This window comes from Magallana gigas, chromosome 8, assembly GCF_963853765.1.
Source record: "Magallana gigas chromosome 8, xbMagGiga1.1, whole genome shotgun sequence".
In the NCBI taxonomy this organism is placed as follows: Eukaryota; Metazoa; Mollusca; class Bivalvia; order Ostreida; family Ostreidae; genus Magallana; species Magallana gigas.
The window spans coordinates 39,099,407-39,113,617 of NC_088860.1; the positions used below are offsets into that span (position 1 = coordinate 39,099,407).

Here is a 14,211-nt window from a genome sequence, read left to right on the forward strand (position 1 = left end):
CATTACATGTCTGGGGAACAATTTTCCGGTTTGTCCATCCGATATCCATCCTTAAGAAGACGAAATAAATCTTCATTTGGTATACCTGGATATGGACTTCCACCCAACGTAACTATTTCCCATAATACAATTCCAAAGGACCAACTGTTAGCAAAAAGAAAAAAGGAAAACAATTGTGAAAAAACTCGATATCTAAAATAGCATCATTTATTGTTGTTAAAATCGACCAATTCATTCATCATATTTGCGTCAGCTTCCATTAATGTACATTAATGATTATTAGCATTTAGATGGAAAAAGGTCATACAAATATTTCCTATTAACTCTATTGTCCACATGGATCGGCAGTTACATGAACATTAAATTTAATTAATACACGGCTTCCTTTCCTCTCACATAATTTTGTTCAAAGACAGTACTTCAAATATTCAATATATAGGGCCAATTTTTGTCAAATATCAAAGGACGAAAACCCTATTGTGCACTTTTTGATGATCGGAAGAAAAAATGTTTCATACATTAAATGATGCTTTTAGATATCTAAAAAAAAATTACTCGATCACCCTCAAAATTGACTTACACATCGGATTTTATTGTGAATATCTGATCAAAAATGGATTCAATCGCCATCCATTTATACGGAAGTTTACGGGATGAAGTCGGCTGGTACATATTTGTTTCGTATATATCACGTGTCAAACCAAAATCCGAAATTTTCAATCTTCTATTATCCACCATCAGAATGTTTCTTGCGGCTAAATCCCTGTGAATGAATTTCTTCTGAGATAGGAATTCCTAAAAGATATTGTAGTTGATAGAGTCATACACAACCTATCACTACTTCATTAAGTTGCTTTTCTTTGACATAAGTTGTCAATTTGGATCTTGTTTGAATCTGTTTGATTATAATTATTCCGTTTTATAGAAATTAAGCTGAACGCTGTGAAATAACATACTAGTATGATTAATGAAAGAGATGGTATTCTGACCTGAAATATGCATTAATCAAATTTCTTTGCTGACAGTGACTAATTGTAGAGTAACAAAAAGCATTATTAAATATATTTATCTTTAATTAATGGTGAATGTGAATAAAGAAAGATTAGTACTTGCCATTCCGATAGCTATCTGACGAGCATATGACAAGAGTGTGGATTCGTGAATGCAACACTCAGAATCTGTAGATGAAATGAAAGAAAACCTTAAAATGTCTACCATGATCATGTTAACTACCAGTATACTGTTAATTTTACGTCAATTCCTTCACAGAATTAAATTCATTATTTGAAACCTTTTGAAAATTTGTTTTGCACTATATATTTAATAACTTTTTGGACCAATATTTCAGTATCATGTACTTTGTCTGAAGGCGGATACAGATAACAAATGCATAATTCATAATTGTCCTGCAATTTACGGTTGGTTTATAGAGACTTTTTTATCGTGCCTGATGTCTGATTTATCTATTGTGTAAGAGGCATACCACAGCTATCAGGCAGAGCAGAAGCCTCTTCTGTTTCATCGGACTCAACAGGAACTGAAAGGAAATATGAATACTTTTAATACTATCGATCTAAAAAAATGTTTCTCTATCAACTGCCAGTTTGAGGACAGTTCATTTTATTAAAACAAATTATGATTGGTTCAAGATAAAAGGAAGAAGATCTACGAGGTTCTAGTTTCTCCATCTCCCTGTTTCTTGCTCGTTACTGTCAGGCAAGGCTAGACATTCACAGATAACATATATTGCAAAAAGCAGCACGATTAGAAATGGTCTCATATCTTCATGTGAGATTTTATGGTGATAGACTTTAAACATATTTTGGCAATTATTTTTGTGATCGTATTTATCTTCACAAGACTAGATTTGCCTGGACGGTGCATTATTTAAACAAAAAACAACATATGATATACTTTAGCATAGATAAAGATGAATCATGTAGAAAAGTGGTACCGAATTTGTTTTTTCGCTCGGTTTAAATGTAAAACATTGTGTAATAACTAAACTATTATATCTGTTCATCTTACTTGTTTCATATTCAAACCCACTTAAATATGGAACTAATTTTATACATCACTAAAATCACAATATGTAAGAGTTGGATATCAGTACATCAGAAAAGATGGTATAGAATATACACCTTTAAACAAAATATTATGATCAGAATTAACTTTTTTCAAATGGCCTTCATTTATGATCAATCATTCGTTGGCAAATTTAATATAAACAATTAAGGTTTCAAACAAAACACATTAGGTATTTTGTTTTCAATTGACCGTTTGCCAGAAATTTTAAAGCTTCCGATAGCAAATGTTAAGATAAAATTTCCATTTAATATGAAGACCGATGATACTTCATGACAAAACAAATCAATAAAAATCAAATCGATGTAAAACTTTAGTCAGCTTTACTGCTAGATACTATTTGTGCTTTTTAATAAAGAGCGATGAAGCAATAAAAGTATAATGGTTATATCTGATAATTATATATAATTAATTATATATTATAAATATGTATCAATTTATAATTATTATTTATTATATTATACATAATATACTATAATATCAGGTAACAAAATTGCTGATAAATAAATTTCAAATGAGTCGGGAGAATACAGAAATGTTCTAATATACAGTTACTTTTTTTCTTTGTCAAGTGTGATAACATAATTTCTTTCAGTTTATTTACCATAGAAACACGCACTCTTACTGCTAAATCAAAGGTCATTTTCAAGATGCGATTTCCTTTTTCGAAGTTTTCAATAGTACAATATTACTTACAAAATACGGGCGTCTTTCCTCTCTCACATCCAGGACTGATCCCACTGTCTGAGCCCCTCTTGACTTGTTGACCTGTTCTCATCATCTACAATATGTTGTGGAAGGATTTCATTATTTCAATTATCAAACACGATATAAAAAAATACAACCTGTTTATGATAATTATACAGCCATGTATTCATATTCTTATTACTTTGTATTCAAAATGTGTACATGTATTAATAAATCGCAATCGGTCAATGTTTCACTCAGGTTAGAGTTACAATAGATTGAATTTAAACTTGAGAGCACTGAAGTCTCTGAAAAAATAGAGAAGTCAACAAAATGTGCATGTTTCATTATATGTAACTATCTAGTATTCTCTTTATTGTCGACTCAAATCAATAAATGTCAGATATTTTGATTCAACACTGAGAACTGATTATGTTGATATTTAATGATCAAAGTGCTTCAGCAATACTTCATTTTATCTCACAAATAGGCTAGTAGAACTAGTTTTTATGATTTATGGAAATCAGTTGATGCATTTGTCACCAACTAAATATTTTGCTCCAAATGCTGAAGATACCACATTTCATGTCTGTGGGGGTGCCTTGTGATGCGTAGGCGAAAGACAAGGAACAGACCACGTTCACTGAAAGTGTTTGGTTAATGGCATTGACAGCTTAATCGCTAACCTGGTGCCTGCAGTTGAGGAGATACTGGCGTAGATCTCCGAGAGGACAGAAGTCCATGATTAGACACAGGGAAGAGGACTGAGTACAGTAACCCAACATCCCCACGATGTTTGGATGATTTCCCAGCTGTTTCATGGCTTCAATCTCTTTCAATAGGCTTTTCTCCTCCGTTTTATCAGCAAATTCTACAGAATTAGAACAGCACTTTGCAGTTTATAGAAAAATGTAACCGTGCTAGGAAGATAATTTAATTAGGGATTGACATATTTTATTATTGAATAGACATTTTGAAAAGAATAATGTATATATAAAGTTCAGTTTTACCTTATGATAATTTTGCCCCAGAAACTTTTTTATATGTATGAGACTTCAAAAACAAAACGATGCATTTGACTGATATTTTGCCATAATCATTATTTGAAAGCAGCTGTTCTGAAAAAGTCGTTGTTCAGTTTCATATGTTTCTTATAAGTCAAAATATGATTTAATTTTTTAGCAATCACATTGACAAAACCAAAACTTGATGCCACTAACCTTTAAGCATTTTTACCGCCACAATGGAGAGTTTTCCGTTATCTTGTCGGTATTCTCCTTTATGGACTTTACCGAAGGCTCCCTCCCCGATGACTTCTAAAAGTTGGAGATTCTCTAAGCAGATCTCCATGTCATCAATAAGGAGTGGTTCTTGACAGGAAGAGTGGGGTGTGGCAACATACAGAGGATTAAAGGCCTACAAAGAAACCTACAAACATAATAGAGATACACATACAGGTAGAGAAAACTACAACATTACTGTTCACCTTGAGAGAAAAAATTGCAAGTATAAATGCGGTGTTCATTTTTGGTAACAAAAAGCCTACAAGTAGAGTTCGGAAAAAAATGAAATTTAAACAGAAAACTTTTCGCTGTTAATGATGTATTAAAATTAATGAACATGAAATTTTTATTAAATGTCTTCAGTTATTTTTTTTTCATTCATTTGATTTTTTTTTTTTGATTGATTAGCTTTCTTTCAAACTTGAAAACAAGTATCATATATCGAATTTAAAAGTTTGGGTTCAGTTATATGTTTTTATCAGTAACTCATATTTTACACATTATCTTTATCTAACAGTTATCATAACTTCATAATAATGTGTCAAGAAAAATGCTAACTTGCGTCTCGTAGTAAATCCTTTTACATATAATACCAACTTTTTTTTTTACTTTCGAATGTACATACACATACATAAACAATGTGCTACATTTATAAAGAAGATATCGGAAAGGAAAGATGCATTCAAATGATCCTAGATGGTCATAATGTAAAACTCACAAAGTGAATTAACACATTGTTTACCTCATCACTAGTTTTTCTCTTCGCTTCTTCTTGACGAGTTTTCCTTCGTTTAATGATGCATATGATGAAAAAGGCGACGAAAATTCCTAACACTACAACAACAACTGCAATCACAGCCTCGTTTTGGGTACCCTTTTCTGAAAATATTAATGCGGTTAATTTAAACTAAGATTCAGCGATAAAAAAGTTAAAACGAGACCTAAGGGTAAAGTTACTTATTTCATTTATAAGAAACATTGCAAATCAAAACAATAGAGTTCCAGAAATATGATATCCAAATTCTGTTATAAAAGTTAGCGTTTTCAAGAATTATGAAAACATATTAATAAAATGTAGAAGTTTTGTTAATACCTGTAATATCTGCTCACCAATTAAAGTTTATATTGTAATTACATGTAACACGTGCTCACAAATATATGTAAAAGTTTGTATCGTTATTACATATATGATGTGCTCACCAATAACATTTGTAAAGATGGTGATCATCTCAATTACCTTTGGGGTTTTCTGTTTTACTTGTAAACTCAAAGAACTCCCCTGAAATGACATAATAAAAAACCAATACTGATTACATTGAAAATATCTGTAAAATTTTAAGTTTATATTTTCAAATGCAACACGCTGCTCTTTTTTAACAAAAAAACCTAATTGATCTCTTTTGACGGTTCTGAATTTTCAAAAATAAACAAATTATGGAAAAGAATTGACAGTTTTTATATTTCAGGATTTTGTTTAAAGTTTATAAACATCTACGGTTAACTCATTTTAGTCATTAACTTATGTTGGAAAAACGTGTTTGGAAAAGTGTGCTTACAGCACAAGTATTGATCCCTTTTATTCTTAGAAAAAGTTATTCCTCTTGGTACATACAGTGTATTTGTAAAAAATAAATTTGTTCGGACATTTTAGTTAAGTAGATTTAAGATTTTTATACCATTTAATTTCAGTCATGATATAATTTGATGGGAATGATTTTACATAGCAAACAATAATTATACACATTTTTATAGCTGGTATGATTTTTATATTGGTAGGATTTTTCTTTACAAAAAAATCCATCAAAAAAGTCTGGTAATCTTTATGAAGATAATATGTATGTAGCTACCTAGTTTGAAAGTCTGTGCACAGTCGTCGTCTTTGCTTTTACCACCAGCTGAAATTGCAGTGATTGAAAACCGATAGTCATTGAACCAGTGTAGTTGTTTGATAATGACCCAGGTTTGACTCTACAAAAAAAAAATCAACACATTTGTTTGTGTCGGTCGTTTTTAAAACAAGATTTGCATAGACCAAATCTTAGCCGTATGAATGTGCACTTTCAACATTTTCTTACCCCAGGTACGTCTGTGTAGTTAACATGAGGAACAAGGTACTGTAGGTGATGAAGTGGACCCTCTTTACGGAACTTTATACGGTAGAAATTGATTTTGTTCCGCGCGCTGACGTTCGACGGTGGTTTCCATGACAACATGATGTCTCCTGCCGACATGTTGTGGGTATCATCCACGTAAGTTTTTACCGTTTTTATGGTGATTTCAGACGGTGCATCTGGTGCTGGAAACGAAGAAAGTTTCGATTCATTATTTTAAGTCTTTTTGATTCAAGGAACTCGCTCTGCATACTGTGACAGTTGGCATAAAGAGCGACTGATCGTATGTTAGCCTACACTTGTATTTTCTTAATTCAAACAAAAGGCTTCTTTTTACAGAAACATGTAAATATTTTTTTATAAATGTGTAACATTCCGATGTTTAAGAGAGTACATTGTATCCATAAAATATTACGATTATGACATTGAAGATATATATTTATATATATATATATATCCATGCCTTTTATTTACAAAACTAACAACTTATTATAAATACATGATTAACTACAAAAATCACTGATTTACGCTTGTTACAGCTAGGAAAAGTGAATAAATCAATAAATACAATACGAAGCATTGACCATTATTTCAAACAGATACTATTGTTCAGGATCCAACTATTTCCTCAACATGTGTTTTATCTATATTTTTACTTACTATATGTTTTTTTATTGTTCGTCATATTCCGGCCATTGAGAGAGAGAGAGAGCGAAAAAGAGAGAGAAAAATAAGAGAGAAAAATAAGGAGAGAGAAACCGAGAAAAACAGAGAGAGAAATAGAGAGAGAGAATTTCAAACTTGCCACAAAGACTGTAGTTGTAGGAAGTTGCTGGCAGACAGTCCATTGTGCGATAAGACATGTTTCTGAAGTCACTGACAGAGGTAAAGAACGAGTCTAGGGAACTCTGGATTTTAAATTCATATGGACAGCTAACTCCTAGTCTGGTCACCCAGACAGAAGGTTCTGGTAGTGTCTACAAAATGTAGATATATGTTTTACAAATTGCACAACATTATGAAAGCTTTGTATGATGCAAAATGCATAAGCGTCGGAACCGGGAAAGGGATTAAGCGACTTAGCCTTACCCTCCCTACTTGTTGCAAAGTTAAACATAACCATAACCAAAACTTGCTTATCAAGATTTCTGGTACATACGTTAGTCTTGCCCCCCCCCCCCCCCCCCCCCCCCGTTCAATTTGCTTCTGACGTCACCCTAATGTGAAGTAAAACAATGTTTTGTCAATTGCAAAGTTATCTTTTCCAAATTAATATATGAACCCCAATTTGTAAAAACATATGCTTTACATTTCAATAAAAATGTGGAATACAGTGTTAAAACACATTTAAACTTGAATACGGTTCAAGATGCAAAATTTACGCTGCAAAATATGCCATTATAACCCACCAAAAAAATCTGAGAAATACATAGTTATCTGTTGATTTAAAATGAATTGCTTGTTCTTATTACGTTGGGCTAGGTGATTAAAGGTGGTAGCATTTGAATCAACCTGAATGGTGTTTTTTTATTTTAATCAGACTTACCGTAAGATCCAAATCCCGAGATCGCGATACATCACATTTTGCGGACATCCAGAATAATCTGTACAAACACGGTCGCTCTGTATGAAAAGAATATGAACATGAATTGACAAACTTCTCTACTACTAAAAAAGTTTTCATTTTACCAATATGTTTCATTCTATGCAATCACTGTTATTCCAAAACATACATTTACATTTTTCACGTTAATTATCAAAACAACATTTATTAATTTTACAGATTCTTTAAACTTCTCTTGTTCTGTAAATATGATAAAATAAGTATTCCGACTAATCGCAATATCGATCTCAAATAAGATTAAAAACAATCTGTATTCTCTACCAAAACTTCGATTCTGCCTGCAGTCCAAATGATATAAAAATAATAATTGTGAAAATCCTTTTGTGCAACTTTTGTGATCGAAATTCAACATTGCATTCCTACAAATATGGCTTTAAAACACAGTTTACCTTTTAAAAAACACAATAAAATACAAGAGGCCAATTGGCCTTAACGGTCACCTGAGTAGCATACAAATGTATAACCCACACACTAACTTGTCTAGAAGTCTCATTAATGCATTTAATAATTAGGTTTCATTCTGGAGTACAAAAACCATAAATTTGTAATGACGACCACCTCTCTGCCTGAAATCTTTCAAAAAGAACTATGAAACCTATAATTTTGGCAAAAACTTTTAGATCTGGTCTACAAAATCATGAATATAGTTTTCCTTTCAGGTGTGTGGGAGTAAATATATATTTTTAATTTTATGCATATACATTATACATCCATTTTGGCCATGCCCTAGAGTCAAAACCCACACCCCAGGGAACATGAAAATTAAAATTTCAGTAGATGACTTCCTGATAAACATTATTATAAGTCAGTTTTTTATTCAGATCTGTGAGAATAGAGAAGAAAATTTTTAAACATTATATGCATTATATTGCCATATTGCCCTCCCTCCCTATGTCCTGAATCCCTGATCCAGGGGCCATGAATTTCACAATGTAGGTAGAGGAGTTCGTAGAAATTGTAACTATGTATTCAGTTTTTGCCCACATGTATGGGAGTAGAGAAGAAGATTTTTTAAGATTTAATACATTTTTACTATATGGCCATATTGGCCCAACCCTAGAGCCTGAACCCCAACAAAGGGGTCATGAATTTCACAATTTTGGTAGAGGGCTTCATGGACATTATAACCAGGCATTTAGTTTTTAACAAAAATATGTGAGAGTAGAGAAGAAGATTTTCTAAGATTTAACACATGTTTACTATATGGCCATATTGGCCCTACCCTAGAGCCTGAACCCCTGACCCAGAGGTCATAAATTTCACAATTAGAGGGCCTCATGGAAATCATATTCATGCATTTAGTTTTTAACAAATATATATTGGAGTGGAGAAGATTTTTTAAGATTTAAAACATTTTAACTGTATGGCCATATTAGCCCCACCCTAGATCCTAACCCCTGACCCAGGGGTCATGAATTTCACAATTTTGGTAGAGAGCCTCATGAAAATCATATTCATGCATTTAGTTTTTAACAAATTTATAGTGGAGTAGAGAAGATTTTCTAAGATTTAATACATTTTCACAATATGGCCATATTAGCCCCACCCTAGACCTGACCCAGGGGTCATGAATTTCACAATTTTTGTAGAGAGCCTCATGGAAATCATATTCATGCATTTAGTTTTTAGCAAATTTAAATGGGAGTAGAGAAGAAGATTTTTTAAGATTTAAAACATTTTTACTGGCTTTTATTGGCCCCACCCTAGAGCCTGAACCCCAACAAAGGGGTCATGAATTTCACAATTTTGGTAGAGGGCTTCATGGACATCATAACTATGCAACCAGTTTTTTCCTCACATGTGTGGGAGTCGAGAAGAAGATTTTTGAAAATTTGGCTTTTTTTGCATATTTGGCCCCACATGTGGCGTCCCGGGGATGGTATAGCCATACATATCACAATTTAAAGTCTTCTTACCATAGAGATGCCTCACACGAAAAATGGTAACAAATGGCCTTGTAGTTTTTAATAAGAAGTTAAAAATTTAAATTGTTAACGCACGACGCACGAAAACGGATAGCAATAGGTCACCTGAGTTTACTCAGGTGACTTTAAAACTGAAAAATTGTTGTTGTTTTTTTGGTAGCAGGCGAGGTTATAAGATGACAATTCTCTACCACTCTTACTGTCTGTATTCATGCAGCATATTCCTGTCAGGGGTATAGGACTTACCCAAGGTAGGTTCCCAAGACAGAAGAACTTTTACAGATGTCCCATTCACGGTTTCGTTGGACACAGAGATACGTAGAGGTCGATTTGCAGAGCCATTTTCTGTGGGGAAAAGAGTATGTGGTTGTTACATGTTTGTTAATACTTAAAGGAACGAATAACAATCAAATCATCTGCTTAGTTACCCTTAATATTCTCACTCCTTACGTTTTGATTTCACTGTGCAGATGTTCATTTTTAATAAATATGATTTTCTTAATACATGTATAATCCTCACGGAAAGATCATCATTTTATAACTACACAACATGCTTAAAGAAGATCCATTTGGATTAAAATAACAAACAAGTTTTGGTGGGAACTATTTTTTTTTGTGCGGAAGGTTTTTAAGACGAAAATGATAGAAACAAGCAATTTTATAAATTTTCGATATAATTTTCTTTTTATCATACTTTATTCATATTCACATTTTTAACATTTGATAGATTTGTGACTTGTTATATAGGTCCCGTGTGACTTGTACAAAACTAAAGTTTTAGAGAATGATAGCCGTTTAGCATAAAATCATGCAAATATATAGACAATGTATAAACATTTTTTTAGCCAAATCTTGTGAGAATTTTATCTTTGAAGCCATATATCTAAAATTTAATATCACTGACCCCCATGTTTTATTATGTCAAAATGATCCTGAATACATATATAAGCAAATTGGATTAATCTTATAAAATTCTTAATATTCCAAATGTTTTCATTTCAAATCAAATTGCAACTATTATAGAAATCTTCGGTTTTAAGGGGAAACATGTCACACAAAAAATTTATCCAGCTTTTCATACAATTTTTTATTCGTAATACATCCATTCAGTGTGCTCATTGTGCAAAATTGAAAATGATATTTTAAGGAAAAAGTATGCTTTATCAAAAACGCTGACAACAAATCCTAATCAGTTTGAAATCGCACTTTCGGTGCAAAAAGGTCAAATTACGTTGACCATAACTCGGAGGGATGAATGCTGACCTCCAATAATCTTTGTATTTTTCAAATATGATTTGTCTTCAGATTACAATGATATACTTCTCAAGAAATTCTTGATATAACATTAAGGAGTGGGATTCCTTGAAGAAGTTTTATACTTCTGGTTAGATTTGAGTACGAAAATAGTACTACATTGTGGTTAAAATAGGAAGCACTACAAAAAAGAACTGTTTTGAAATCTTTCCTTTATATACATCTCAATTTTTTGGGCTAAGTCTTTATGCAAATGTTATTATGTTACTTACATTTATTTGTCATCTTTTTTTAGCTATTGATATTAAAGCATTTTTGTTTCTATTGATTTACTGAAATAAATAAAATTGACATTTTAAAATAAGCTCTTACCTGGAAGTGCGCGTACCCATCTTGTTTCTAAGGGCTGTAAAATGACATCGACAACAGTCACGGGAACTACTTTAAACATGTAGTCTATATCAGGTGCAATGTCGTCTATTTTCAAAACTGTATCGTTTGTCTAAAAAATATAACAAATGTAAAGTTTATTCGTGTCTAGTATACTACAATATATCTAGAAGTCGTTGGATAATGTTTAATGTCAATGCTAGTATCTAAAGCCCCTTTCACAATTGGCGCACGACCACTTTACACCACTTTGCGATCGAAATTTTTGAGCTTCACACGAGCTCTCGCATAAGTTGCACGAGCCCTCGCTTACGCTGCAAGAGCTCTCGCATTCGTTGCATACGTTTTACTGGTCGCATCAAGTCTCCTCTGAATAGTGGACATGCACACTATTCAGACGCGACCGAACGCGATCCAAATTATCGCAGTGCAGCGCACGAACATTAGTACGAACGTTTTACAACGTTGTGTGTACTCGCAAAAGTGATACACGATTTATAAAGATCGTAAGATAAATTATGCGTCTGTTTTGTTACTGTGAGACTGTTACTCAACGTGTCCCATGTAATCTTGCAACGTTATACTATCATTGCACGAATTATCAGCCTTAATATGCCATGCTTTGCTACTAGTATATATACCCTGTATAAGTATCTCTGTTTCAGAACAAAATTTACAATATACATTTATTGCATGATGGTGAGGGAAATACATGTACATGTATGAAGATTTATTCCCTCAAGAAAAATCATATTTCCCGAGGGTTTTGGCCGGGAAAAATTTGTTTTCTGGGGAATATATCTTCATATTCCCTGAACATTAATGCAATAAACGTTTTATTATACCAAGCAACATGTGATTACACAGAATACGTTAATTTCTAATAATAATTGACTTTTCAACAGTCGCAACTTTAACGTCGTGATAGTTTGATTTTCCATGCAACTATCTCACTTTTCTTTCATAAATCATAGATAGTTAAGTTGGTTCTGAGATATAAAGAGAATCATAATGATTTAATATTTTTGATTTAATCATATTTGTCTACATCGTATGCTCATATCGACTTTCTCATTCCTATGACATCGCCCTGTCTTTTGACTTTCTAGACCAATCAGATATAATAGAATAATCATTTTGAGGTATAATAATAGCTGCTGCATATCTGTATCTTCTTAGGCGGCATTTTTTCTCGCTTTCAACTATGTCTACTGAATATTGGCGCTGTATATACCCCCTCTGACTCGCACGATCATTCGTACCATGGAACGCATAATCGCACGTCCAATCACATTGGCGTGCGTTCAATCGTCCGATCACTTAGTCTCTCGTGCGTTCCTATATGTATTATCTTTCAACATTTGCTTTCATTGTACAACAGTCGCATACAAGATATATCGCAAGATTCAATGTGTTTACATCGCACAACACTCGCTTAGATCGTGCGAAATTCGTACGAATACTTTTTCACATGCGATTATTTTGGCAACAAATGACGATTTATATCTATTTTTTCGGTCGCACGAATATTTGGTCGCTTCTGCTCGTGCGCCAATTGTGAAAAGGGCTTATGATGATGGAGTGAAATGAAAACATTCTGCCTCGCTCATGGCATTGTACCTCTGTCGCGTGTAGTGTAGGCATTTAAAATTACCGCTTTGTTTCCACGTTCAGATTTATTTAAAAATCTTGAATAATTGATGTATCAATATTTGTAAAATTCCTTTTGGTGCCATTTTAGTTACCGTTTCATTCCTCTTACTTTGATCTAAACATTAATATTGCATACCCAATTTCTGTAAAGAGGGGTTTTACATATTTTGTAAATATGCATATATATACATGTACAGCATATACTTGCCTGTTTGTGTATAGAATTCTTTCTTTCGTTAATTACGTGGAATGCAATGAAATGTTTTAAGGAGGCTGGTGATCATCACATTAACCATCAAATTACCCTAACTCTTACATTTTAGAGGCAATTCTTTAGCTATGAACCATTGTTTTAATAACAAAATATTCCAGATATTTTAGTTTTGAATTTTTTTCCTCCATGAGCTGTATTTTTAAGGAGACAGGTATAATCTTAAGATGGTTACGAATTACCAGTCCTCCTGAATTTAAGTCATTGATTGAATGGGATCGACCGAATTTAACGTGTTAGGACCTCATCAAAAAGTCAGTAAATCTTCGGTTTTTATGACCTCTCTTGCTTTTGTAGCTTCCGGTAAATTATAGAACATAAAATGGCACTCATTAAAAACGAATCCATAGGCAAGAGAATGTAAAATAAGGATTGGTGTTTCGTACTATATCCGCAATAATTTAGAAAAACATAAAAAAGCTATTTTTTTTCCCTTTTTGTTGCTAATGATTTATTAAGGCATTTCTGATGTGTTACCAAACCGGGAAATCGGTTTTCAAGTTAAAGGCGAAATACAGACCTATATTTACCTTTCCAAATATATTACCTTATATGAACTTACAGACAAGCGAAAACGATCAATTCTGTGTGAACTTTTCATAACGTCACAATGATTACCACACGCGTTGATCATTTGACGTTTGGATTATTGTAAAATTAAAAACACAGTGATTTTAATGAATATGGACGCATTGCCTTTTACAAACGTAAATACGTGTTTAGTAATAAACATCAATATTAAAAAGTTCACTTGAACTTGGTTGGTACGTGATCAAATCTACTGAGAAACTAACACGTAACGAAACGAACCAAGTTCATGTCCGGTGAACATTAAACCTGCTGTTTATCTTTAAGTAAAGCTCGTGTCATGTTTTTGTTTTCCCCTTATGTCATTCGGAACATTTTGACAATAACATGCATATTGAAA

General features: G+C 32.8%; 1 protein-coding gene across 3 annotated transcripts in view; it reads right to left on the bottom strand.

The window, feature by feature from the left end:
* Positions 1-14,211, bottom strand: part of LOC105324638 (uncharacterized) — a 36,019-nt gene that overhangs the window by 7,563 nt on the left and 14,245 nt on the right. For all 3 annotated transcript variants that reach the window (XM_011423761.4, XM_011423760.4, XM_011423759.4), the window contains 15 exons: positions 11,342-11,471; positions 9,962-10,060; positions 7,713-7,789; positions 6,972-7,143; positions 6,131-6,351; positions 5,903-6,023; positions 5,293-5,334; positions 4,798-4,934; positions 3,993-4,188; positions 3,459-3,643; positions 2,782-2,866; positions 1,484-1,537; positions 1,114-1,178; positions 581-795; positions 7-144 (listed from right to left, as the gene is read on the bottom strand). In XM_011423761.4, coding sequence (XP_011422063.3) covers positions 7-144; positions 581-795; positions 1,114-1,178; positions 1,484-1,537; positions 2,782-2,866; positions 3,459-3,643; positions 3,993-4,188; positions 4,798-4,934; positions 5,293-5,334; positions 5,903-6,023; positions 6,131-6,351; positions 6,972-7,143; positions 7,713-7,789; positions 9,962-10,060; positions 11,342-11,471 — 1,937 coding nt within the window. The remainder of the gene's footprint in view (positions 1-6; positions 145-580; positions 796-1,113; positions 1,179-1,483; positions 1,538-2,781; positions 2,867-3,458; positions 3,644-3,992; positions 4,189-4,797; positions 4,935-5,292; positions 5,335-5,902; positions 6,024-6,130; positions 6,352-6,971; positions 7,144-7,712; positions 7,790-9,961; positions 10,061-11,341; positions 11,472-14,211) is intronic.